The following is a 25,975-nucleotide window of genomic DNA, read 5'->3' as shown; positions in this document are numbered from 1 at the left end:
TCATTCCTTTTCTCTCTGTCCTCCATTCCGTTTCTCTCTGTCCTCCATTCCTTTTCTCTCTGTCTTCCATTCCTTTTCTCTCTGTCCTCCATTCCTTTTCTCTCTGTCTTCCATTCCTTTATTCCTTTTCTCTCTGTCTTCCATTACTTTTCTCTCTGTCCCCATTCCTTTTCCCTCTGACCTCCATTCCTTTTCTCTCTGACCTCCATTCCTTTTCTCTCTGTCCTCCATTCCTTTTCTCTCTGTCTTCTATTCCTTTTCTCTCTGTCCTCCATTCCTTTTCTCTCTGTCTTCCATTCCTTTATTCCTTTTCTCTCTGTCTTCCATTACTTTTCTCTCTGTCCCCATTCCTTTTCCCTCTGACCTCCATTCCTTTTCTCTCTGACCTCCATTCCTTTTCTCTCTGTCCTCCATTCCTTTTCTCTCTGTCTTCTATTCCTTTTCTCTCTGTCCTCCATTCCGTTTCTCTCTGTCCTCCATTCCTTTTCTCTCTGTTGTCCATTCCTTTTCTCTCTGACCTCCACTACTTGTCTCTCTGTCCTCCATTCCTTTTCTCTCTGTCCTCCATTCCGTTTCTCTCTGTCCTCCATTCCGTTTCTCTCTGTCGTCCATTCCTTTTCTCTCTGACCTCCACTACTTGTCTCTCTGTCCTCCATTCCTTTTCTCTCTGTCCTCCATTCCGTTTCTCTCTGTCCTCCATTCCTTTTCTCTCTGTCTTCCATTCCTTTATTCCTTTTCTCTCTGTCTTCCATTACTTTTCTCTCTGTCCCCATTCCTTTTCCCTCTGACCTCCATTCCTTTTCTCTCTGACCTCCATTCCTTTTCTCTCTGTCCTCCATTCCTTTTCTCTCTGTCTTCTATTCCTTTTCTCTCTGTCCTCCATTCCTTTTCCCTCTGACCTCCATTCCGTTTCTCTCTGTCCTCCATTCCTTTTCTCTCTGTCGTCCATTCCTTTTCTCTCTGACCTCCACTACTTGTCTCTCTGTCCTCCATTCCGTTTCTCTCTGTCCTCCATTCCTTTTCTCTCTGTCCTCCATTCCTTTTCTCTCTGTCTTCCATTCCTTTTCTCTCTGTCCTCCATTCCTTTTCTCTCTGTCTTCCATTCCTTTATTCCTTTTCTCTCTGTCTTCCATTACTTTTCTCTCTGTCCCCATTCCTTTTCCATCTGATCTCCATTCCTTTTCTCTCTGACCTCCATTCCTTTTCTCTCTGTCTTCCATTCCTTTTCTCTCTGTCCTACATTCCTTTTCTCTCTGTCTTCTATTCCGTTTCTCTCTGTCCTCCATTCCTTTTCCCTCTGTCCTCCATTCCTTTTCCCTCTGACCTCCATTCCTTTTCTCTCTGTCGTCCTTTCCTTTTCTCTCCGTCCTACTCAGAGATGTGCTAATGACTCCCAGGAAAGGATAAATTAGAGGTATTGACGTACCATTGAAAATAACATAAGGAGCTATACTTACCAATAGCCCCTAAACCAATTACCCAATGACCAGTCAGTTGGCAATGAAGAAAGTTCCATCGTTTATTTAGAGGAGCCTCTCCCATCCTCACCCATCAAGGTGCGTAGAGAAGACTGCTGGCTTACATTCAAAACAACACATATATACTTTCGACATAGAGCATGAAACACCGTAGATGGAAAAACACTACTTGGCTCTTGGCCCTCGAGGAAGGACCATATATGGCACATATGATTAGTACCAAGCTCTGCTTTATTTATTATTGGGGAGGTCAGGAGGGGTGACTTTCGTTCGTCTCAGTGCCCGGGAGTGCAGGCACGGCGCCTTCAGGAATGCGCTCATCGCACCCAAAGCCTTGAGTCCCAGGACAGGGGAAGAATAACGTGTATTCAGCTGTCTCCAGCAAATCAACTAAGCTAGGGCCTGACAACTAATTGGAACATAGCACGTGATCGCTGTTCATGCCTAACGCAGACAAGAAAAGATGGCGTCTGTATAGTTTTCGTCCTATTCAAGGAAAACAGAACACACACACATATGCCCTTACTAACTCAGTGAAAGAAGTTATGGATTACATTCTGTGCATACCTGTATACTAGGAATATATAGATACATCATGCTACGACAATATACATATACGACCCATACCACTACCATAGGGGAAACCGGAGTTTTATCCCTCAGTATGCTCTAGAAGGATGTGTCACCTCCCTCCTGCAAGAAGCCACATGTGTGTTGGCCCAAAAGGTGAGCTTCAAAGGGTAAATGGGTAACACCTGGGAGAGGGCTGCTCCATTTTACAGGCAGACAGGCTGGCACTAGGGCCCGGAGACGGGAAAACAGTTGCCAGACTGGTTTCCAGGGGTGTGTATCCCCCTTGGTAGCCACACCTCTGGGTTGGGCCCCACCTGCTGGGAGAGGGGTCTTGCAATATTTGGAGTGGGCAGAATGGTGCTGCCTGAGATGCCGAGATAACACACTTCATAGGAAGTGATCATCAGGTATGGGGGGCGGGGTTGAGAGCTCACTGGCTATGGACAAGAAGAAGCACCGAGGAAGGGCTGCCCTGCTGCACCGTGGAACCCGCAACGAGAGGCTGCACCGGCGTGGACTGCACCTGCTGCACCTGAGACCCAGTGAAGGAGAGGGACTCTGCCTGCCGTGTGCTGCTCGAGGAGCCGTCATCTCCAGCACCCAGCCAAGGACAAGAGACTCCAAGGGCCGGCTGACTCGCCTCCTGCTCGCAGCCCAGGGACGCAACGGCTGAAGAAGTCCGCTGAGGCACATTAGCAGCCCACAGTCTTCAACCCGCCGCCAACGGCCGTCGTTGAGCATCATGGACCAGAACCCGACGCACAAAGCTGCACCCAAGTTCACTGAACGTGGGAGTGTTGTTGGAGTGCAGCACCCCCCAGGGAGGGAGGTATTGACCCAGGAAGGATTGTCCTGTGATCGCGATACTGGGTGACTGGTAGTCCAGTGGCAACTGGACCTCTGCCAGCCCTGGAGGACTTTGAGAGATGTTGACTTTGTGACCAGGACCACATCACTCCCTTCGTGGACCGAGGAGCAGTCGCAGCGAGACCCCTCCTGACCGCATCGTATCCGTGCACGTCTTTATCATCCTTAATCCTTTGCATCAGGACCACGTCCAACGGGTTAAGTTTGAAGTTGGTTGCGCGGTTCACAAAGCTATATACAATCTCGGCCACGCCTATCTTACCGAGACATGTGCGCGTACACGCCCTCTAGGTCCCTCCGCTCTGGATCCACATCTCTTCTTCTGGTCCCATGAGTTAGGAAAGCCAGGCTGGGTGGGACGGCACTTTCCCCCTTCGGCCCTCTTTATTGGAATCAGCCCCCCATGCACCTGAGACAAGGCCCCGACCACAGATTCAGAAAGCACCTTAAGGCCATGCTTTTCTGTTTCTTGCTTCTTGCTCTTCGTGTTGCCTGTCCGAAGCGCAGAGATACCCCTTCGGGTCAATTCAGGAGCTATATAAATAAATAAATATAAATAAACAGGAAAGCCCTACAAAGGATAAAAGTGCCTGGAAATGAAGACTGCTTCACCTGCTGGGATACCCATTTCTGAGGCCCTTGCTGGGTACCCCTGACTAGCTTCCGAATGGAGTTGGTTGCCTAAAGTGACTCCAAGTGACCGCATTATATCTAGCCCAAACTTTTTAATGAAAAGGTTTCTGAGTGTCAAACCCGTTGAATTTGCCAGTGCTGGTTGACGAATGAGTGAAATGCTTTGATTCACTATACCGTGTAAATTCTATATCTCCAGCATCGTTCAGTGGATCTCTTTTGTTGTGGTTTCTAAAATACATAAAAATACGGTCTATTTTTTTAAAGTTTGTGATTTCTCTGGTGTTTTGCTGATTTCTTCTTTGATCGCTTTGGTGTTGTTTAAATGCTTTACACTTGTTCCTCTGTGTAAACCTTGCTGCTTAGAGTCACAGCTCCCAGGGCCGAGCTGAGGGCTTGACAAACCAAACCTAAGGGTCTTAAAGGGGTTGGTAAGTGTATTACACAGTGAGGTCGCACAGCCCACCATAGAATAGGCCCCATTCCCTCACAGGCTGTCTCAGCTCCTCTGAGGTGGAATCTCTCGGTGCCTCTGGTGTCTGGCTCCCTCTCTTGTTCTGATCGACGCTCTCAGCTGCCTGTCTCTGTGTCTCATTCAGATAGTCTGTCTTTCTCTTATCATCTCTATCTTCCTCACTATGATAGGTTGTCTCAGGCTCTCTCTGCTCTTTATCTTTCTGTCTCACAGTGATAGGCTGTCTGCATCTCTCTGACAGCATGTCTCTGATAAACTGTCTACCTATTTCTATGTCTTACTCTCACTTCTCTGACCCCTCCTCTCTCTGTCTCTCGGTCCCTCTCCTGACCTCTCCTGTCTGTCTCCCTGCCTCTCTCTGCGTTCCCCTGTCACCTCTCCTTTTTCCTGCCTCTGCCTCGTTTCTCACTCCTCCTTCCTATCCCTCTCGCATCTCCTCTGGCGGTTTCTCTCCTCATCTATCCTGCCTCTTCTCCCTCTCACCTCTTCTCCCTCTCACCTCTTCTCCCTCTCACCTCTTGTCCCTCTCACCTCTTCTCCCTCTCACCTCTTCTCCCTCTCATCTCTTCTCCCTCTCACCTCTTCTCCCTCTCACCTCTTCTCCCTCTCACATCTTGTCCCTCTCACCTCTTGTCCCTCTCACCTCTTGTCCCTCTCACCTCTTCTCCCTCTCACCTCTTCTCCCTCTCATCTCTTCTCCCTCTCACCTCTTCTCCCTCTCACCTCTTCTCCCTCTCACCTCTTCTCCCTCTCATCTCTTCTCCCTCTCACCTCTTTTCCCTCTCACCTCTTCTCCCTCTCATCTCTTCTCCATTTCACCTCTTCTCCCTCTCACCTCTTCTCCCTCTCACCTCTTCTCTCTCTCATCTCTTCTCCCTCTCACCTCATCTCCCTCTCACCTCTTCTCCCTCTCACCTCTTCTCCCTCTCACCTCTTCTCCCTCTCACCTCTTCTCCCTCTCACCTCTTCTCCCTCTCATCTCTTCTCCCTCTCACCTCTTCTCCCTCTCACCTCTTCTCCCTCTCATCTCTTCTCCCTCTCACCTCTTCTCCCTCTCACCTCTTGTCCCTCTCACCTCTTCTCCCTCTCATCTCTTCTCCCTCTCACCTCTTCTCCCTCCCTCTCACCTCTTCTCCCTCTCACCTCTTCTCCCTCTCACCTCTTCTCCCTCCCTCTCACCTCTTCTCCCTCTCACCTCTTCTCCCTCTCATCTCTTCTCCCTCTCAACTCTTCTCCCTCTCACCTCTTCTCCCTCTCACCTCTTCTCCCTCCTTCTCACCTCTTCTCCCTCTCACCTCTTCTCCCTCTCACCTCTTCTCCCTCTCAACTCTTCTCCCTCTCACCTCTTCTCCCTCTCACCTCTTCTCCCTCCCTCTCACCTCTTCTCCCTCTCACCTCTTCTCCCTCCCTCTCACCTCTTCTCCCTCTCACCTCTTCTCCCTCTCCTCTCTTCTCCCTCTCACCTCTTCTCGTCTTTTCTTTCCAGAAATATTTGATCATTATGCAGAGTGTCTTTTACCCGGATGAGCGGATTGCTGCCAGGTGAGACTGACACATCTTAATCAACTTGTGAAGATGCAAAAGTAAAGTGCATGACGGGCCACGAGGGGTTCATGGTGGTGTGGCTGGATGGCTGGATGGCTGGATGGGTGCATGGATGGATGAGTGGATGGATGGATGGCTGGATGGCTGGATGGATGGATGGATGGATGGTTGGATGGCTGGATGGATGGATGGATGGATGGCTGGATGGATGCATGGACCCACTTGTGGGACACCCCCGCGCCGCACGGCCACCAGCTGCTGTGTGTGCCCCATTGCCCGGCCTCTGCCTCGCTGCCGGCTGCCGGCTGACTCTGCTGTCGTTTGTTTTGATTTTTGTTTTGTTTTGACATTCATTTGTGCCTGTATAATTTTCTTTTCTGTGACCGTGTTAGCGTTTTTCCTTCCTGTTTGCCCGCCTATCTCGCCGCCCTCCGTCTTCCCTCCCCGCTCCCCGCTTCCCGCCACCACCGCTGACCCCGCCCCTTTTTGCCTTCTGTTCCCTCCCCGCTCCCGCCTCCCAGCTGCTCCGCCCACCCGCGCACTTCGCCTTATATGGCGACCGTGCGAACGCGCAGCGGTCACGTGCAGCGGGCGCGCCGATTGTGCGCCAAAGGCGCGCCAAAGGTAAGCCCGTCTGCGACCGGATCGCGACCAGCGCCAGGACCCCTGGACCTCGAAGACCCCGACAGACCCGCCGGACGTACTCCGCCGCCTCCCTCATCTCACTCAACACCGGCCGACTCCCAGAATGCCACCAAGCCACACCACGACGCACCCACGGACCTTTCAGCTGCCACGCCTGCAAATTCACCTGCATCCAGACCTGCCTCGCACCAGCACCCGCAAAGTCGAACACCAGCAGCACCCACCTCAAGTGCATCCTGCTCAACACCCACTCCGTCCACAGACACGCCATCGAACTCTGGAACCTCCTAGACGCCACAGCCCCTGACGTTGCCTTCCTCACAGAGACCTGGATGAACGCCTCTTCAGCGCCCGACATCGCCATCGCCATCCCAGAGGGCTACAAGATCGTCCGGAGGGACCGCAACGCCAACCAGATGGGAGGAGGCATCGCCATCATCCACAGGAACACCATCCGTCTCACGACCAGCACCGACAACACCCTGACCACCGCCGAACACCTGCATTTCCAGATCCACACCGACCCGAACACCACCCTCAGAGGCACCCTGATCTACCGACCCCCGGGACCACGCACACAATTCAGCGAGGACATCGCCGACTTCGTCAGCCCGCATGCCCTCCCCTCCGCCTACTACATCCTCCTGGGGGACCTCAACTTCCACCTGGAGAACAACAACGACCGCAACACCAGCACCCTGTTCGACAACCTCGCCAATCTTGGACTCAAGCAGCTGGTGTCCACCCCCACCCACCTCGCCGGACACACACTCGACGCAGTCTTCTCTTCCAGCACAGACATCGACTTCAGCCACGCCACAGAGCTTCAATGGACGGACCACAGCTGCGTCCACTTCACCTTCAAGAGAACGACGACCCACCACCACCAGCAACAGGTTGCCCGAAGAAGCTGGAACAAGATCACAGCCGACCAGCTCGCCACCTCCCTGAGCCAGCACCCTCCTGCCAGCTCAGCGAACCCCAGCCAGGCCGCCGACAACCTCACGAAGTGGATCAGCAACTGCGCGGACGAACTCGCCCCGCTGAGGACCCCGCCCAACAGACCCGGCAGCAAGAAAGCTCCGTGGTTCACCGACGAACTCAAGAGCTCCAAGAAGAACTGCCGAGCCCTCGAGAAAGTCTGGAGAAGGGATCCTACACCGGACAACAGGACCACCCTCAAGCTGGCCACAAAGAAGCACCACCAGCGGATCCACGCCGCCAAGAAAACTGCATTTAAGGACCGGCTGGACAACAACGCACACAACTGCAAGGAACTCTTCAACATCGTGAAAGAGCTATCCAACCCCAGCGCAGGAAACAACGACATCACCCCATCGCAAGACCTCTGCAACTCCCTCGCTTCATACTTCCACAACAAGATTGCGGACATACACAACAGCTTCAACAACCAACCAACGCACACCAAGACCGAACAACCACCCCCCACCACCACCCTCCACGCCTGGACCCCGATCAGCACCGAAGACACCATCCGCACGATGAACTCCATCCACTCCGGATCACCGACCGACCCCTGCCCTCACCACGTCTTCAATAAGGCTGACGCTGTCATCGCACCCCACCTGCGAGACATCATCAACACATCCTTCGACACCGCCACCTTCCCTGAGAGCTGGAAGCACGCCGAACTCAGCGCTCTACTCAAGAAACCCACAGCGGACCCCACCGAACTCAAGAATTACCGCCCCATCTCGCTCCTCCCGTTTCCTGCCAAAGTCATCGAGAAGACCGTCAACAAGCAGATGGCCGCCTTCCTCGAGACGAATGGATCCCTCGACCCCTCACAGTCTGGCTTCCGGGCCAATCACAGCACCGAGACCGCCCTCATCGCCGCCACCGATGACATCCGAGCCCTGATGGACAACGGAGAAACAGCGGCCCTCATCCTCCTAGACCTCTCCGCGGCATTCGACACTGTCTGCCACCGCACCCTAGTACAGCGCCTCAGCAACGTCGGAATCCAGGACAAGGCGCTGGAATGGATCATCTCCTTCCTCGACGGAAGAACACAGAGAGTCCGTCTACCACCGTACAAGTCAGAGGCCACCGAAGTCATCTGCGGCGTCCCTCAAGGATCCTCTCTGAGCCCCACCCTCTTCAACGTCTACATGAGCCCCCTCGCGGCCATCGCACGCCAACACAACCTCAACATAATCTCCTACGCCGACGACACCCAGCTGATCCTCTCCCTGACCAACGACCCCGCCGCCACCAGAGCCAACCTGCACGAAGGGATGAAAGAGGTAGCCGAGTGGATGACGACCAGCCGCCTGAAACTGAACTCGGACAAGACGGAGGTCCTCATCCTGGGCTCCTCACCCTCCGCCTGGGACGACTCCTGGTGGCCTCCCGCCCTGGGCACCGCACCCAAACCGACAGACCATGCACGCAACCTGGGCTTCATCCTGGACTCCTCCCTCTCCATGACCAGGCAAGTCAACAACGTCTCCTCGGCGTGCTTCAACATCCTACGCATGCTACGGAAGATCTTCTGGTGGATCCCCACGAGACCAGGAAGACCGTCACCCAGGCCCTCGTCACCAGCCGACTGGACTACGGCAACGCCCTCTACGCCGGTACCACCGCCAAGCTCCAGAAGAGACTCCAGCGGATCCAGAACGCCTCAGCCAGACTCATCCTCGACATCCCACGAACCAGCCACATCACCGGACATCTGAGAGACCTTCACTGGCTCCCCGTCAACAAAAGAATCACCTTCCGCCTCCTCACCCACGCACACAAAGCCCTACACGACCAAGGCCCGAGCTACCTCAACAGCCGAATCAACTTCTACGCTCCCAAACGCCACCTCCGATCAGCCAACCACGCCCTCGCCGCCGTCCCCCGCATCCGAAGAGCGACTACAGGAGGAAGGTCCTTCTCCTACCTGGCCGCCAAGACCTGGAACTCCCTCCCGACCGACCTGCGCCTGACTCAAGAACACCTCGCCTTCAGGAAGAAGCTGAAGACCTGGCTGTTCGAGCAGTAGCGGCACCCCCCCCACCCCCAGCGCCTTGAGACCCTACGGGTATGTAGTGCGCTCTATAAATGTCATTGATTGATTGACTGATGATACCTGATCTCTATCTCGGTCCTTGAAAAGCGCCTGCCAATCCATGTTTACCATCCAAGTGTGAAGCAAGCGCTGCAAGTGTGAGGCTGAAGTCAAGAATGCCGCAGTCTGTTCCTTCACTAGGCAGCAGTTTGTGGCACGAGTCCCGCGCTTGCTCAACCCCCCGTGTTTCTGGACCTGTTGTAGTAACAGGCGCCTCGAAGGGAGGCTTCAATTTGGAGGATGTTCAGCTGGTGTGGTTCGCACTTTATGGGCCGTGCTTGCTTCCTTTTGTTATGTCATGTGCATTTGTAAAGCGCACTATCACCTCTGAGGGTGTGCTGGTGCTAAGTTGGAGTGTGTGCCTCGCTCTTCTTAGGTTCGGTTGATTAACTGATAACTCAAGTCTTCGGCTTCCTCTGGATTTCAAGAAGAGAGGAGGGCGCTTCGATGTGGAGAGGGAGGTCATCCCCGGTTTAGGAGCGGCGTAAGAGACGCCCGCCCTCCTGATCTGGTCCGCGTGTGCGTGCGATGTTGGCAAGTAAGAGTCTTGCATAGCGGAGGTGTCTGGGTGGTTGGTGGAAGGAGATGCGACGGTTCCGGTGAGCGGGGCCTGCGTTGTGGAGTGACTTGAATGTGTGTGAGGAGTTTGACTTGAGCGTGTTTGTGTATCAGGAGCCGGTGTGGTGGTGTAAATCGAGGTCTGTGTCAGAGGTTGAAGATGTGTCTGGCTGTCGAGATCTGGATGGTTTGTAGCCGTCTAGTCAGTTGCTTGATCCCGGAGTAGAGGTGGTTCCCGTAGTCCAACTTGTTGCTGGCCAGGGCTCAGTGACAGTTTTTCTTGTGTTGCTTGGATCCATTTGAAGCTCTTCTTCAGCATCTCCAGGGTCTGGAAGCCGGATGCAGCGACGGCGTTGACCTGTGCGGTCGTGCCCAGTTTGCGGTCAATGATGTGTCCAAGGTTATTCAGGTTGATGTTGGGTGTGGGATAGAGTTTGGCCGTTCACCAGTTGGAGTCTCATGGTGAGGCGTTCTTGCCAAAGATACCTACTCTTGGCTTGTTGGTGTTGAGTTTGAGCCGGGTGGCTTTCATCCAGTAAGCAACATTGGTCATACAGGCGGTGAGCTTGTCTCGGGGCCTGTCCGAGAGAGAGAGTATGAGTCTTCTTTAATGTTGGCGTGCACTGGTGGCCGGTGACATCATGGGGCGTATGTGTCATTGTAATGAGGACCCAGAGTCAGGTGCCAACTGGTATATTAATGCAGAGTAACTGATGAATGGCGCTTCCGAAGCCAGGACCCGACTCACAGCAGACACCCCTCAAAAGCTGCAATGACCTCAAGCGTGGTGGCCGTCTGTAAAGCATTATATGACCAAAGAGTAGTAAGCATAAACAAAAACCAGCCAAATGCTGCATGCTCTTTTTTAAAGAGGAGTTTAATGACATTGCAAGAAATAAAGTTGGACATAAAACAAATAGGCTTAGGCAAACCTGGAATCACACAATGTCATTACATTATGACGTCATCACACACCCGGATGTAGGGAACAGGCCCAGGTACAAGAACAAGCCATTGGTTCAACAGAGATACTACCAGAGCCTGCCAGGCCGCCTGTCACTCTGGTCTGTGTGAACATGACCAGTCTCTTCCCCAGTCACCTCTCTTATGCACTCACTGTCACTCACCACTCCCCACACATCCTTCTTCACACACACACACCAGAGATCCTACGCTCACCTCCTCTATACACAGCAGATCTCCTCCCCCTCCTGCTTCACCTCAGTCCACTCTCCAAGATCACACACTTTTCACAGTCCCCACCACCTTATACAGCCCCTGGACTGTCGCATACCAGCACACACACCTCCCCCTCTCACCTCCACAATACTTATCTTCTTTCCCACGTTTACAAGATTTCCTTTCTTATACAAGTCCTTCAACTGGTATTGTGTCCGTTTGTGCCCCCCTCTCTGCCTCTCATCAGAGAGAGGTGCCCGCCCTGTGACATCATTGGCACAGGTGCAGCGCAGGAAAGCAGCCTTTTCACATCCAATCTCTATGACACATGATTGGCTCACTCAACCATACCATTAGCTTATTTATTTATTTTTATTTATTTATATAAAATTTGTAACGCGCGCAGTTACCCAGGGGCATCCCGGCGCTGTGAACACAGACACGAAAGGCTCTTACTCAATCCTACCCCGGAAACAAGTGTGTTTTAAGTAGTTTCCTGAAGTGCAGGATATTGGGCTCAGCGCGGATCTTAAGGGGCAAGGAATTCCAGTGTGACGCTACTTGCACCGAGAAGCGTCGGCCCCCAGAGCGAGCTCTTTTTACTCTTGTGGTCTGCATCAGATGTCTTTGATCCGAGCGCAATGGGTGTGTGGGCTTGTAGGGGCGTGCCATAGAAGACAGAATAGAAGGGCCCCTGCCGTACAAGATTTTATGGGCCGTACATAGCGCCTTAAATTTCACCCGCTCCTTAACAGGGAGCCAGTGGAGCGCTTTCAGGGCGGGGGCAGCTGATTGTCTACGCGGCACTTCCATTAACACCCTCGCTGCTGCATTCTGCACCTGCTGAAGGGTTTTGAAAGTTGCTTCTGGGGCGCCCAAAAATAGTGCATTCCCGAAGTCAAGCCGTGACAAAATTAGGCCGCGAATCAAAAGCTTCCTAGAAGAATTAGGGAGCAGAGGTAGCACTTTGCGAGCAGATCGCAGCAAGCCAAAGCATACCCCGCGGTTTTCCTAGCATGGGTCCTGAAGGATAGATCTTCCTCCAACCAAACCCCCAAGCTCTTGATTTCCTTCTTGGGGGATGGTGGATCACCCAGGGACCGCGGCCAGCAATTGGTGATGAGAGAGGGACAGGCCTTGCCCAGCACCATCAGCTCAGTCTTGTCACCGTTGAGCTTCAACGCGGACTGAGACATCCAGCGATGAACATTGGAGAGACAGTCATGAAGGACTTCGGGTTGTTCTTCCAGCTGGGTGAGGCCCACAACCAGCTGCGTATCATCAGCATAGCTGATGATCTTCACTCCTGAAGGGGAGACCACTCTTTCAAGGGGAGCCATATAGGTGTTAAATAAGGTAGGGCTCAAAGATGAGCCCTGCGGGACTCCACATTGAAGAGGGAACAAGGTGGACTGTTCTCCCCCTTCCCATACTTGATAGGACCGGTCTGAGAGGAAGGATTTCAACCATTTAAGGGCCATCCCTTTAACACCCACCTCTGCCAGCCGTTGGAGGAGCACCTGATGGTTAACAGTGTCAAAGGCCGCACTCAAGTCCAGGAGGATCACTGCCACTGACCCCCCTGAATCGAGAATGCTCCTTGCTTCCTCCACCACTGCCAGTAAGGCTGTATCTGTCCCCTGACCAGGGCGAAAACCCGTCTGGGAATCCCCTAGCAAATGGTGGTCTTCAAGATGGCAAGAAAGCTGGTAATTGACCAGCTTCTCTGCGACTTTAGAAAAACCGGGCAAGAGTGAAATGGGCCTAAAATTGGCCAGATTAGACGGATCTAATCCCGGTTTCTTCAAAAGTGCTTTGACAACAGCGGATTTCCACCTTTGAGGCACTATGCCCTGTGCAAGCGAAAGATTAATAAGATCCGCAAGCGGAGTGGAAAGAACATTTGCCACCTGTTTAAGGGATTTCATAGGCGCCGGGTCACTTGGAGACCCACTCTTCATCTTTTTCAGGACCTTTTCGACCTCCTCCTCTGAGAAGGGGCCGAACGATAGCAGCTCAGCGGGACTTATTGTTGAGCTGATGTCCATTTCCACGCTCTGCAACATCGCTGGCAGTGAGGACAGAATCTTTTCGATTTTCAAATGAAAGAAGTTGGCGAGCTCCTCACATTTCTCCTGCGGGTTGTCATGGACAACTGGGGGAACCGGGGCCTTCAACAGCTCTTTAAAGATCTTAAAAGATTCCCCTGGGGAATTGCTTGCCTTCTCGATCCTAACACTAAAAAAGTTCTTTTTAGCCTCCTTCAAAGCCACTTTGTACTTCCTCATCCCTGCCTTGTAATCATTCCGATTTTCGTCGGTCCGCTCTCTTCTCCAAGCGCGTTCTAATCTTTTGCATGAAGTTCTGAGAACCCTAAGTTCGGGCGTATACCAAGGGGCAGAGCCAACTCTTCTTTCTCTGAGAGGCCTCCTCTTTTTCGGGATCAGGGAATCCAAGGTGTTAGTGAGCCAATTACCCACCTGCTGGTCCGCCATAGTGGGGTCAGTAGCAGGGGGAGGACAGGTTCTTGCTAACTCGGCTGCCCAACTTCCCACTGGCAGCCTCGACCAGATACGTTCCACAGTGTGCCGTTGAGGTACCGGGTCTCTCCCTTTCACCCACTGCCAATTGAAAGGAACCATACGGTGGTCAGTCCAGGGAAGAGCCAAGGGATGTAGGGCAAGCAGATTATTTGAATTCGCAAAAATAACATCCAGCAGATGGCCTCTCTCATGGGTGGCGCCGACGTTAACAAGGTGAAGGTCAAGTGCACCCAACATGCCTTGTAAGTCTTTCGCCCATCTATCATGAGGGTCATCAAAGTGCACGTTCAGGTCTCCGATAACTAAAAAATTAGATGATGCAGCGGCTAAAGGTATGACTGCTTCGATAAAAGAGTCTACAAAGTTACCCATAATAGCAGGAGGCCGGTAAAGAAGGAGGCCTGATATAGAGAAAGTAGGGGATAGTCGCAACACGAATTGGCAGCTTTCTGAATTATTAATGCCGCAATCCACAGCCTTGCACATGAAATTGTTTCTGTATAGGATGGCTACCCCTCCCCCCCTTCCATCTGGCCTGTCCTGATGAAATATGAGGTATCCAGATGGGAGGGCTTTTACAATATCCGGACCAGAGCTAGAGGTTAACCAAGTTTCTGTGAGAAACAACACATCCACTTATGGTCAATGATCAGAGAGTGGATTTCAGTGGCATGGCAGGGTATGGACCTACAGTTAAGCAGCGCCATGGATAACAGTGTTTGGTCCCTGGTGACACAGGCCGAACCACAGAGAGCACAATTCAAATAGGGGGTACCCTCTACCCATCGATAGCTACAACCCAAACATCTAGGGGCATGTAATGACATCAGATCATCCCTAGAGTACCTGATCCTAGGACCCATGTGTTGTCCTAGCTTGAGGGTGATACTCCGCTGCTTTACAGTGCTTCTCTCCTTGCTACTCCAAGCAGTCTTGCATTTCCTTGGACACTAAATGCGGTGTAACTGGAAACTGGGAGGTCCTGGTCTCACTGTCCAGAGTACCCGTTTGCCCTTGGAAAGCGGCGGTACTCGTCCATTAAAAGTATTGCAGCTGAGAAGTGCAAGTACTCTCTGTTTCAAATTAAAGAAGCATTGGTACTCATTCCCAGACAGTACCTGCTCACTCAAAGCACTGGGGATGTGGGTTCCATTATCCATCACCAAATACAAATCACTCTTTGCCTCATTATTCTTTTTAACGGATTTGTTTTTTCATTAGTGACAGAAGATGCAGTTTCACACTCCTAACAAAGGAGAAGAAAAAGGCACAAGACAGAAATGTCCGTGGCGGGTAGAATGAGTGCATTTCTGTTGTAAACCAGAGAGCTAGGGATGCAGAACACATGGTTCCCACCCCAGCTCCCATACACCTGCATCACTGGGTTCACACAGTGCCAAACCCCCACAAGACATGGAATATTTCCACAATCCATGCTCTGGTGTCCGGATACCCATGCACCAGTGGGCATGGTCAGGATGAATGGCTTGAGAGCCCCACATGTCCTTGTGGCAGAGGGCAGAGGGAGCATTGCGGCCTCAACGTCACATTGGTCTTTGCAAGAGTCAATCAAACTTCATATCTCTGTGAGCTCCCGTGTCCCCAGCAGCAGCCAGCCGTCTTTGCGCCTCTAGGCGCGTGCTGTATACCATCCATAGGACACCACGATGTCACACACCCAGCCCAAACCGACCACTCTTGTGTCCTCGGGCGCACCATACTCAGTCACTGTAGAGAGTGCACACAGCACCTTCTACCAATAGGCTTGGAGCCTTCGCCTCTGGTTGACCACATCTGGCACAGCTGGTGTCCTCTCGGAGGCCATATCTGAGCAGGTACAAAAGGGTGTGGTATGTGCGATGCAGCTTACAGTGCACGGAGCCTGCTACTCTGGGATATCATGCCCACGTGTGCACAACAGAGGGACCACAGTCTCAGGTATCTCAAGACCCATCTCCTCCTCCCACTGGCAGCTGCAGCGTGTGTTGTGCCGGAGTATCCTCATGCGTGTTTTGTGCCAGGTGTCACCATGTGTGTTGTTGGGCTGGTGTGTCTCGTGTGTGTTGTGCCGGGGTGTCTAATGCGTGTGTTGTGTTGGCATGTCCACATATGCAGCTCTGTGTCGCATAGAGATTGGCTGTGTTGTTGAGGTGGCTGTAAGAGGCGAGTCCAACGCCCCACAGGGCACTGGCTTCGTCAGGAACTGGGTCCTTTCCGTGAATGACCTTTCCATTTATGATTCAAGAAGATATCTAATGGGCTTCTATGTGTAGTACCAGTGACAGGAATATTTTATTTATGTATGTCTACCCATTTCAGACGCCCATTTTGGTAAAGTTGAGAGAGTTCCTTTTAGTTTGTGTGGCCAGTAGCTGCGGGGGGTATCTGCGGGAGGTATCTGCAGGTGGGTATCTGCTGGTGGGTATCTGCTGGTGGGTATCTGCTGGTGGGTATCTGCTGGTGGGTATCTGCTGGTGGGTATCTGTAGGGGGGTATCTGCTGGTGGGTATCTGCTGGTGGGTATCTGCTGGTGGGTATCTGCAGGTGGGTATCTGCTGGTGGGTATCTGCTGGTGGGTATCTGCAGGTGGGTATCTGCTGGTGGGTATCTGCTGGTGGGTATCTGCAGGTGGGTATCTGCTGGTGGGTATCTGCTGGTGGGTATCTGCTGGTGGGTATCTGCAGGTGGGTATCTGCAGGTGGGTATCTGCTGGTGGGTATGAGTGGGTGTAAATGTAAATGTACACGTAAATTGATACTTGTATAGCACACTTCTCACCCGCAAGGGTCTCAAGGCGCTTGTACGAATACCGCTGTGGAACCCATCCTGGCTTTCCCTGTGAGGCGTCCACTCCTGGGCACCCCCAAGGTGGGGGCCAGGCATCCTTAGCGTTGTGGGGGCCGCTGTGGAGATTAAGCAAGCTATTGCCCAGAGTTGCAGAGTGGGACTCCATGATTAGAATAGGCACCGAGGCGAGAATTATCAGGTTCGTGGAATTTTGAGCCCAAGACCCGCCGAGGCGGGGAATTGAACCCTGGTCCCGGGTTAGACCTCTGCATCAGGGTCTGCCGCTCCAACCATTGAGCCACACTTCACTGGGTGGATATCTGCTGGTGGGTATCTATGGGTGGTATCTGTCGGTGGGTATCTGTGTGTGGATATTGTGAGAAGTTGTCCTGGTATGTGATGCTCACTAGTTCTAGTGATCACCTTGTACCATGCCAAGCAACCCTTATGATGATTGGCTGTAAGTCAACCTTATAGACCAGTTATCCTAGTGGTAACATGGACAAAGCAGTCTTAGGCTAAACTCTGAAAGGCATGTGAAGCCAGCTGTTTTACCATACACAACCCCCTTGAATACCACATGAAAGGACACCACACAGATATATATTGAAAATATATATATTTATTAACTACCAATATCCCCTGAACTCTTTATGAGCACAGAAGCACAAGCGTTAAACAAAACACAGTTTAAAATACACAAAAGTTGCACAATATGGATGAGCCCTAGGGGCCACCTAAACCATATACTAAGAAAGTGGTATAAGAGATACCAATCGAAAAGGAAACAGGCCTAGGGAATCGCTGGAGCTGATCGGGACTAGCAGTGACTAAGTTGGGAAAGGCCCACGGGACTCGGGTGCAGTGTTTAAAGTGCACGCACTCACCAATGCAATGTCTATGGTGCGTAAAAGTTATAAAGTTAGTTAGTTAGGAACCTTCCGAGTGACCTAGAAAGCTGAAACTTAAGACACAGGCCCTAGAGGTGTGTACCAGTGTGGGAACACCGGCGTTGCTGAGTTACCTCACCCACAGGAAGCGGGTGCATAGGGTCGAAGTAGTGTCGGGTTTCGTCACACTGGTCGATGGTGCTTGGAGCTGAAGATGCTGCAGGCGGCTCGATGTGAAGAGTTCCGGTGGAATCAAGGGTGGATACGAAGTTGTGAAGACCTGAAAGCAGAGGGGACAATGTTCAAAGTCACTAGCCAGTGACTACCGTGGAACCAGATTAGAACCAGGCGATGTCGGGTGCAAACAGGCGTTGAGGTGTAGATTCTCTCTGCAGCCACGTGGACACGAAGAGGTCGAGGATGTCCAGGAGTCAATCATGAGCTGTCCCACACAGGCTTCTCGCTGTTGGCGGTGTCGGCAACTTGATTGGAGCAAACAGGCCTTGGCTAATGCAAGCCACGCAGGAATCAAAAAAGGCTTATCACTCGGACCAGCAAGGTCAGAGCGGGCGCTCCCTTTTCCAGGAGCGAGGGCAAGTCTGGAGCAACGAGACCCGCAGTGTAGTTTGAAGGTTTTGTTGCCAAGATGGCCGCTGACCACGTGGCAAATGGCCGGGATGGCGCGTCGAGTGACACAATGCAAAAGGGCCCTACGCAGATCGTGGAGAAGCTGGGGGCTGATCTTTGGTGCAAGGGCTGCTCGGTTGTGAGGCTTCTCAGTCCCCAAAGCACAACATTGAGGGTGCCTCAGATGCTGCGCAGTCAGTTTCTCGGGGGTCTTTCAAGAGGTCCGGTCCCACGTCTCTCGGTGCCTCCACGGGTCCCTTCTTCGCAGGGACTGTGGATCGGGCTGGGAGAAGTCTTGGAGTCTGGGTCTTGTCAGGCTCTGGTCTCGGGCTTCAGCGGGAGGCGGCGGCAAAGCAGACGTCGAGTTGCTGGTTGCTGCCTGTGTTCACAGGGTGGCCACTCCTAGGCCACAAGGGAGATTCTCTTCAGTCTTCTGAGCAGCAGAATGTCGAAGTCCAGTCGTCTTCTTAGTTTCAAGTTGATTCAGGATGATCTGAGGTGCTATGGCACTGCTCCCACTCTTATTCCCAATCTGAGGGGTGGATCACCTGCTAGGTTCCTCCTCTGGGTGGGACCAGGAAGGGGGGCGGTTACACCCCCTTTCCTTTGTCCAGCTCCTCGCCAGGCCTGTGTCTGGAAAGTCCCAGAACCGGTTTGGACTGGCTTATGCACAGGGACACCTTGTGTGCCCCGGGCATGTCTCAATCTATTCAGCCCTGTCCTACCCAATACACAAAACCCTTTCTGGGGTGGTGCTCGCACCCCCCAAGGCAGGAAACCCTTTGTCCAAGCCTCCCTCGCTGGAAGGACTCCCAGCAGCAGGAGGTCAGACTTGTGTCTGTGGTGGCAGCATCCATTTTGTGATGCTGAGGCTCTGGTTAACTTTAACCGGGGTTAAGGCTACACACATGTCGTGTCCCTCTAGAAGGATGGAATGCTATCCCCGTCAACAGAACTGTCGAGGGGATAGTATTCCAAATCGTATGACACCTTACTCGACATGTTTTGATAAAGCCAAACCAAAGTTAGCATATAACTGCGAGGATTATAATGCACTTAAGAGTATATGGTATGGCAATATCCCGGAACAGCTACGGGAGTGGTCCCCGACAGCTGCAGACAGGCTCAGCTCATGCTAGAGCACCATCTCACAGATTTCCAAGCACTCCGCCTCCAGGATTGATGAGGCCTTCCATAGGAGTGGCTGATAGGAACATATGTGTCCAGTTAAGGTTAGATATAGGGATACTATATCTAAGTAAGAGGTGATTACACCAACTTCCCCCAGCTGAGTGATCAGCCAGTTGTGTCAAATATGGAGGCCAGGCCAAGAGTGGAACAATACATGCTTGTGAAAAGTTGGCCTGATATGTGGTGTTTCCAATTCTGGAACCACCTTGTATCAGTCCAAACAATCCCTTATGGTGTCTGGTTGTAAGTCAACCTTGTTAGACAAGCTATCCTAGGGGTAGCATAGACTAAGCAGCCTTAAAGGCTTAACTCAAGAGGTCGTGTTAAGCGAGCTGTTTTACCAATCACAGTCCTGTAATATCAAATGAAAGGACACCACACAAGTATATATTATAAAAATATATGTGTTTATTTCTAAATTAATCCCCAGTACTCTTTATGAGCAAAGGGGCACAAGCGTTAAATCAAAAGCACAGTATAACATATGAAGTAGCACAATTATGGATGAGGGCGGGTGGCCACTCAAACCATATATTAAAAAAGTGGTATAAGAGATACCAATCGAACAGTGGTTAGGCCTAGGGCCTAGGGAATCGCTGGGAGCAGTCGGGACAAGCAATGCTGAAGTCGGGAAAAGCCCGCTGGATTCGGGTGCAGCACGTAAAGTGCGGCTTGCACCAATACAATGTCAATGGTGCGTAAAAGTTACACAAAGTTAGTTTAAAGATACTTCCGCTGAACCTAGAGGAACAAAACTTAAGACACAGACCCTAGAGGTGTGTACCAGTGTAGGAACACCGGCGTTGCAATGTTACCTCACCCACAGGAAGTGGGTGCACAGGGTCAAAGTGGCGTCGGGTTTTGACACGCAGGCTCTTGGTGCTTGGAGCTGAAGATGCTGCAGGCGATGGGAAGCAGAAGTGTCCGGTGTGATCCAAGGGTGGATTGAAGTCGAGAAGAATCTGAAAGCAGAGGGGACAGAGTCTGGGTCGCTCAGCAGTGACCAGGGTGGAACCAGGACGGAACCAGGCAATGTCGGGCGCAATCAGATGGTTTTTGAGAGGCTTCTCTCCGCTGTCACGTGGGCTCTGGGGCATCTGCGACATCCATGAGCAGGTCACGATCTGTCCCACGCAGGCTCTCGCCGTCAGCACCGTCCGCTTCAAGATTGCAGCAAACAGCACTTGGCAAAAGCAATCCACGCGGAACCGGGAGATTGCTTATCACTCGAACCAGGAGGGTCAGAGTGGGGGCTCCTTTTCACAGGAGCTGGTGCAGATCTGGAGCAACCAGAAAAGCAAGTTGGTTAAAGATTTTCATCGGCACAGGGGCCACAAGCCAGCTGGCAAGTGACCGGGCCAACGTGTTGAGCCAACACGAGCAGAAGGGCCCCACGCAGCACTCGTCGAGTGTGGAGGGGGTAGCTTTGGTGCAAGTATAGCTCAGGGTGGGGGATTCTCAAACCCCGGTGTACAGCTTCAAGGGTCACTCGGGGGCTGCATGGTCAGCGTCTCTTGGCCTTTTCAAGATGGTGTGCCCCACGCTTCCGGTCGCCTCCACGGGTCTCAGCTCTGCAGGGACTGTGGATCGGGCTGAAGGAAGGCAGGCAAGCTTGATCTCGTCGATCTCTGTCGCTCGAGTTCCGGCGGGAACTACAACAAAGCAAGGGTCGAGGTGCTGGATGGTGCCTGTTTGCACAGGGTGGTCACTCCTTGACCACAAGGGAGATTCTTCAGTCTTCTACGTTGAGTAGGATGTCGAAGGGTCCAGAGTTTCGTTTCTTATGTTTCTTCAGGATAATCTGAGTTGCATTGGCACTGCTCCCACTCTTATTCGAATCTGAGGGGTGGATCTCCTGCTAGGCCCCTCCCTATGGGTGGGACCAGGAAGGGGGGCGGTTACACCCCCTTTCCTTTGTCCAGGTCACACTGGAGCTGGGGCTGGAGTGCCCCAGAACCGGTTTGACCGGATTATGCAAGGGGAAGCCTTGTGCTCCCCAGGCACTGTCTGGTTTCTTTCAAACCTCCCTGCTACAATCCACTATCTCCTGTCTGGGGTGGTGTGACACCTCCCTGTGACAGGAAAGCCTTTGTCCAGGCCTCCTCAGCTGAGTTTCGGTCAGCAGCATGAGGTCAGACATGTGTCTGTGGCAGAAGCATCCATTTTGTGGATCTGAGGCTCTTTTAAAAATCAACCGCGTTTTAGCAAAAGTAACATGTCGTCCCCTCTAGAGGGGTGGAATGCTACCCCCGTCGCCAGGACTGGCGAGGGGGTAGTATTCCAATTCGTATGACACCTTACATGACATGTTTTGATAAAGCCAAACCAAAGTTGACATATAACCGCGAGGATTATAATGCACTTAATAGTATATGGTATGGCATTATCCCGGATCAGTTTAGGGAGTTGTTCCAGACAGCTGCAGACAGGCTCAGCTCGTGCCAGAGCTCCATCTCACATTAAACCACGCACTCTGCCTCCAGGATTGATAAGGCCTTCCATAGGAGTGACTCACAGGTTTATATGTGTCCAGATAGGTTTAGATATAGGCATACTACATCTAAGCAAGGGGTGATTACACCACCTTGCCCCAGCTGAGTGATCAGCCAGTTGTGTCAATTTTGGATAGCCAGCCAGGGCTGGCAAAAGATATGCTGCAGCCCCCGGTAGGCCTTGGGTGGCACCTATGCCCTGGGCACCTATAGTGCACTATACAGGGGCTGATAAGGTGACCCAAGCCAATTTAATTATGCACCTAGGGTACATGGAATCCATTTTACAGAGAGAGCAGATAACCTGGGGCCCTGATTAGCAGGGAACCAGGCCAACTAAGTCGAAAACCAGCTAAACACAGGCAAAAAAATCTGGGGTAACCATAGTCAGGTAGCCACCTTCCTACAATGCTGCAGCCCCTGGTAGGCCTTGGAAACACCTATGCCCTGGGTACCTAGGGTACACTGTTACAGGGGCCAATAAGGTGAACCAGTTCCAATTCGTAATGCACCTAGAGTGCATTGGCAGTAATTTAGAGAGAGAACAGTAGGCTGTGGGTCTGATTAGCAGGCCCACAGCCACATTAAGTCATAAACCAGTGAAGCAAAAAGCAAAAATTTGGGGTGACCATAGGATAGCAGACCCTACTCTCCTACAGATATTAGCTGGTGGCTATCTGCAGCTGGTATCTGCTGGTGGGTATCTGCAGGAGGCTATCTGCTGGTGGGTATATGCTGGTGGGTATCTGCAGCTGGTATCTGCTGGAAGGTATCTGCTGGTGGGCATCTGCTGGTGGGTATCTGCTGGTGGGTATCTGCCGGAGGGTATCTGTAGGGGGATGTCTGCTGATAGGTTTCTGCTGATGGATATCTGATACCGGTCCAGGGATGCTTGTTTCCGGTCCAGGGAAGACCTGGCTTGGCAGTTCGGGCTGGACTGTTCCCATGAGGCACAGGGTCAGACTGATTTGCATATGGCCATGTCTGAACTGGGGTGGCTGAGTGGGCTAAAGAACGGTGATGGATTAAACCCAGATAAGTTGACTGGGGGTGAGTGTTTGATTTGTTCAAACGCTCCGTCCATCATCCCCTTTTGTTTCGCTTTGTTCGCCCTAAGTTGGCAGGGTATGCTCAGACGTGAGTCCCTTGCTCACTTGGCCACTGGATTCAATATAGCCTGGCTGATGAGGATTATGAATCCGAAACCGGTCCCAGGATGCTTGTTTCCGGTCCAGGGAAGACATGGCTTGTCAGTTCGGGCTGGACTGTTCCCATGAGGCACAGGGTCAGACTGATTTGCATATGGCCATGTCTGAACTGGGGTGGCTGAGTGAGCTAAAGAATGGTGATGGATTAAACCCAGATAAGTTGACTGGGGGTGAGTGTTTGATTTGTTCAAACGCTCCGTCCATCATCCCCTTTTGTTTCGCTTTGTTTGCCCTAAGTTGGCAGGGTATGCTCAGACGTGAGTCCCTTGCTCACTTGGCCACTGGATTCAAGATAGCCTGGCTGATGAGGATTATGAATCCGAAACCGGTCCCAGGATGCTTGTTTCCGGTCCAGGGAAGACATGGCTTGGCAGTTCGGGCTGGACTGTTCCCATGAGGCACAGGGTCAGACTGATTTGCATATGGCCATGTCTGAACTGGGGTGGCTAGTGAGCTAAAGAATGGTGATGGATTAAACCCAGATCAGTTGACTGGGGGTGAGTGTTTGATTTGTTCAAACGCTCCGTCCATCATCCCCTTTTGTTTCGCTTTGTTTGCCCTAAGTTGGCAGGGTATGCTCAGACGTTAGTCCCTTGCTCACTTGGCCACTGGATTCAAGATAGCCTGGCTGATGAGGATTATGAATCCGAAACCGGTCCCAGGATGCTTGTTTCCGGTCCAGGGACGACATGGCTTGGCAGTTCGGGCTGGACTGTTCCCATGAGGCACAGGGTCAGACTGATTTGCATATGGCCATGTCTGAACTGGGGTGGCTGAGTGAGCTAAAGAATGGTGATGGATTAAACCCAGATCAGTTGACTGGGGGTGAGTGTTTGATTTGTTCAAACACTCCGTCCATCACCCCCTTTTGTTTCGCTTTGTTCGCCCTAAGTTGGCAGGGTATGCTCAGACGTGAGTCCCTTGGTCACTTCGCCACTGGATTCAAGATAGCCTGGCTGATGAGGATTATGAATCCGAAACCGGTCCCAGGATGCTTTTTTACGGTCCAGGGAAGACATGGCTTGGCAGTTCGGGCTGGACTGTTCCCATGAGGCACAGGGTCAGACTGATTTGCATATTGCCATGTCTGAACTGGGGTGGCTGAGTGAGCTAAAGAATGGTGATGGATTAAACCCAGATCAGTTGACTGGGGGTGAGTGTTTGATTTGTTCAAACGCTCCTTCCATCATCCCCTTTTGTTTCGCTTTGTTCGCCCTAAGTGTGGCAGGGTATGCTCAGACATGAGTCCCTTGCTCACTTGGCCACTGGATTCAAGATAGCCTGGCTGATGAGGATTATGAATCCGAAACTGGTCCCAGGATGCTTGTTTTCGGTCATGGGAAGACATGGCTTGGCAGTTCGGGCTGGACTGTTCCCATGAGGCACAGGGTCAGACTGATTTGCATATGGCCATGTCTGAACTGGGGTGGCTGAGTGAGCTAAAGAATGGTGATGGATTAAACCCAGATCAGTTGACTGGGGGTGAGTGTTTGATTTGTTCAAACGCTCCATCCATCATCCCCTTTTGTTTCGCTTCTATGTGTAGTACCAGTGACAGGAATATTTTATTTATGTATGTCTACCCATTTCAGACGCCCATTTTGGTAAAGTTGAGAGAGTTCCTTTGGTTTGTGTGGCCCGTATCTGTGGGTGGGTATCTGCGGGGGTATCTGCAGGTGGGTATCTGCTGGTGGGTATCTGTGTGTGGATATCTGCTGGAGGGTATCTGCAGCTGGTATCTGCTGGTTGGTATCTCCAGGTGGATATCTGCGGGTTGGTATCTGCAGCTGGTAACTGCTGGTGGGTATGTGTGGGTGGATATCTGCTGGTGGGTATCTGCAGGAGGGTATCTGCAGCTGATAGCTGCAGGAGGGTATCTGCTGGTGGGTATCTGCTGGTGGGTATCTATGGGTGGGTATCTGCTGGTGGGTATCTGTGTGTGGATATTAGCTGGTGGGTATCTGCAGCTGGTATCTGCTGGTGGGTATGTGTGGGTGGATATCTGCTGGTGGGTATCTGCAGGAGGGTATCCGCAGCTGGTATCTGCAGGAGGGTATCTGCTGGTGGGTATATGCTGGTGGGTATCTGCTGGTGGGTATCTGTGTGTGGATATTAGCTGGTTGGTATCTGCAACTGGTATCTGCTGGTGGGTATGTGTGGGTGGACATCTGCTGTTGGGTATCTGCAGGAGGGTATCTGCAGCTGGTATCTGCAGGAGGGTATCTGCTGGTGGGTATCTGCTGGTGGGTATCTATGGGTGGGTATCTGCTGGTGGGTATCTGCAGGAGGGTATCTGTAGGGGGGTGTATGCTGGTAGGTTTCTGCTGGTGGATATCTGCTGGTGGATATCTACGGGCAGATATCTGCTGGTGGGTATCTGCAGGTGGGTATCTGCAGGTGGGTATCTGCAGAAGGGTATCTGCTGGTGGGTATCTATGAGTGGATATTTGCTGGTGGGTATATGCAGCTGGTATCTGCTGGTGGGTTTCTGCTGGTGGATATCTGCTGGTGGATATTTGCGGTGGATATCTGCTGGTGGGTATCTATTGGCGGGTGGATAATAATACAAGCTATAGGAATTAATAAAGTATAGGTTCCGTGAAGCCAGGTTTTTTTTAGACTCACTATTTTTTTTGACCCTTGCACTCTCACAACATTACATAGTATTATCTCATGAAAAGTGCTTCCACGTCTCCGTTGGTCGTAGCACGCCCTGTCCCGCAGCGGGCGGGAAGAGCCCGATGATGAAGGATGCCACCAAAGGACTCGTTGGTGGGCGAGGGTTATTTTAGGAAAACTGATCATTTTCTCTGAAGAAATCCATTTCTTCTTGGGAACTCTGGTAGCAATCACTGGAAGGATAATATTGGTACACCAAGTTAAGGTTCTCATAAATGAAGGGTGGACTTCGAGGGTAATGTGGTACCTGCTCCTTGTTCACGAGTTCTCTTTGATCCTCAGGTACGACATTAAGGGGTGCCAAGTGAGTCGCTGGACGGCCCCAGCCCCCGAGGGCAGCCGGCTGATCGTAGTCCTGAAGGACCTCAACTTTGAAGGGAGCTGCATCAGTCTGGGTGAGTACCCCTGGTCATTTGATATCCGTCTGAGTTGGGCTTCGCTGGTTGTGCCTTTTCACATCTGTAAGAGAGTCCTGATTGGCTGAGCACAACCACGGTCCGCGTCATTTGACTGGGAGAGTCCTAAG

At 52.0% G+C, this 25,975-nt stretch overlaps 1 protein-coding gene across 1 annotated transcript in view; it reads left to right on the top strand.

Annotated features, from left to right (window-relative positions):
• The window catches only part of PIP5KL1 (phosphatidylinositol-4-phosphate 5-kinase like 1), a 370,871-nt gene that overhangs the window by 288,835 nt on the left and 56,061 nt on the right, over positions 1–25,975 (top strand). The window contains exons 8-9 of the mRNA XM_086924947.1: positions 5,513–5,568; positions 25,732–25,844. Of these exons, the coding sequence (XP_086781073.1) occupies positions 5,513–5,568; positions 25,732–25,844 (169 nt within the window). The remainder of the gene's footprint in view (positions 1–5,512; positions 5,569–25,731; positions 25,845–25,975) is intronic.

The sequence above is a fragment of the Lissotriton vulgaris genome, chromosome 5 (genome assembly GCF_964263255.1).
Source record: "Lissotriton vulgaris chromosome 5, aLisVul1.2, whole genome shotgun sequence".
NCBI lineage: Eukaryota > Metazoa > Chordata > Amphibia > Caudata > Salamandridae > Lissotriton > Lissotriton vulgaris.
The sequence above is the reverse complement of the archived record's forward strand: the minus strand, read 5'-3'. Positions and strand labels throughout refer to the sequence as shown.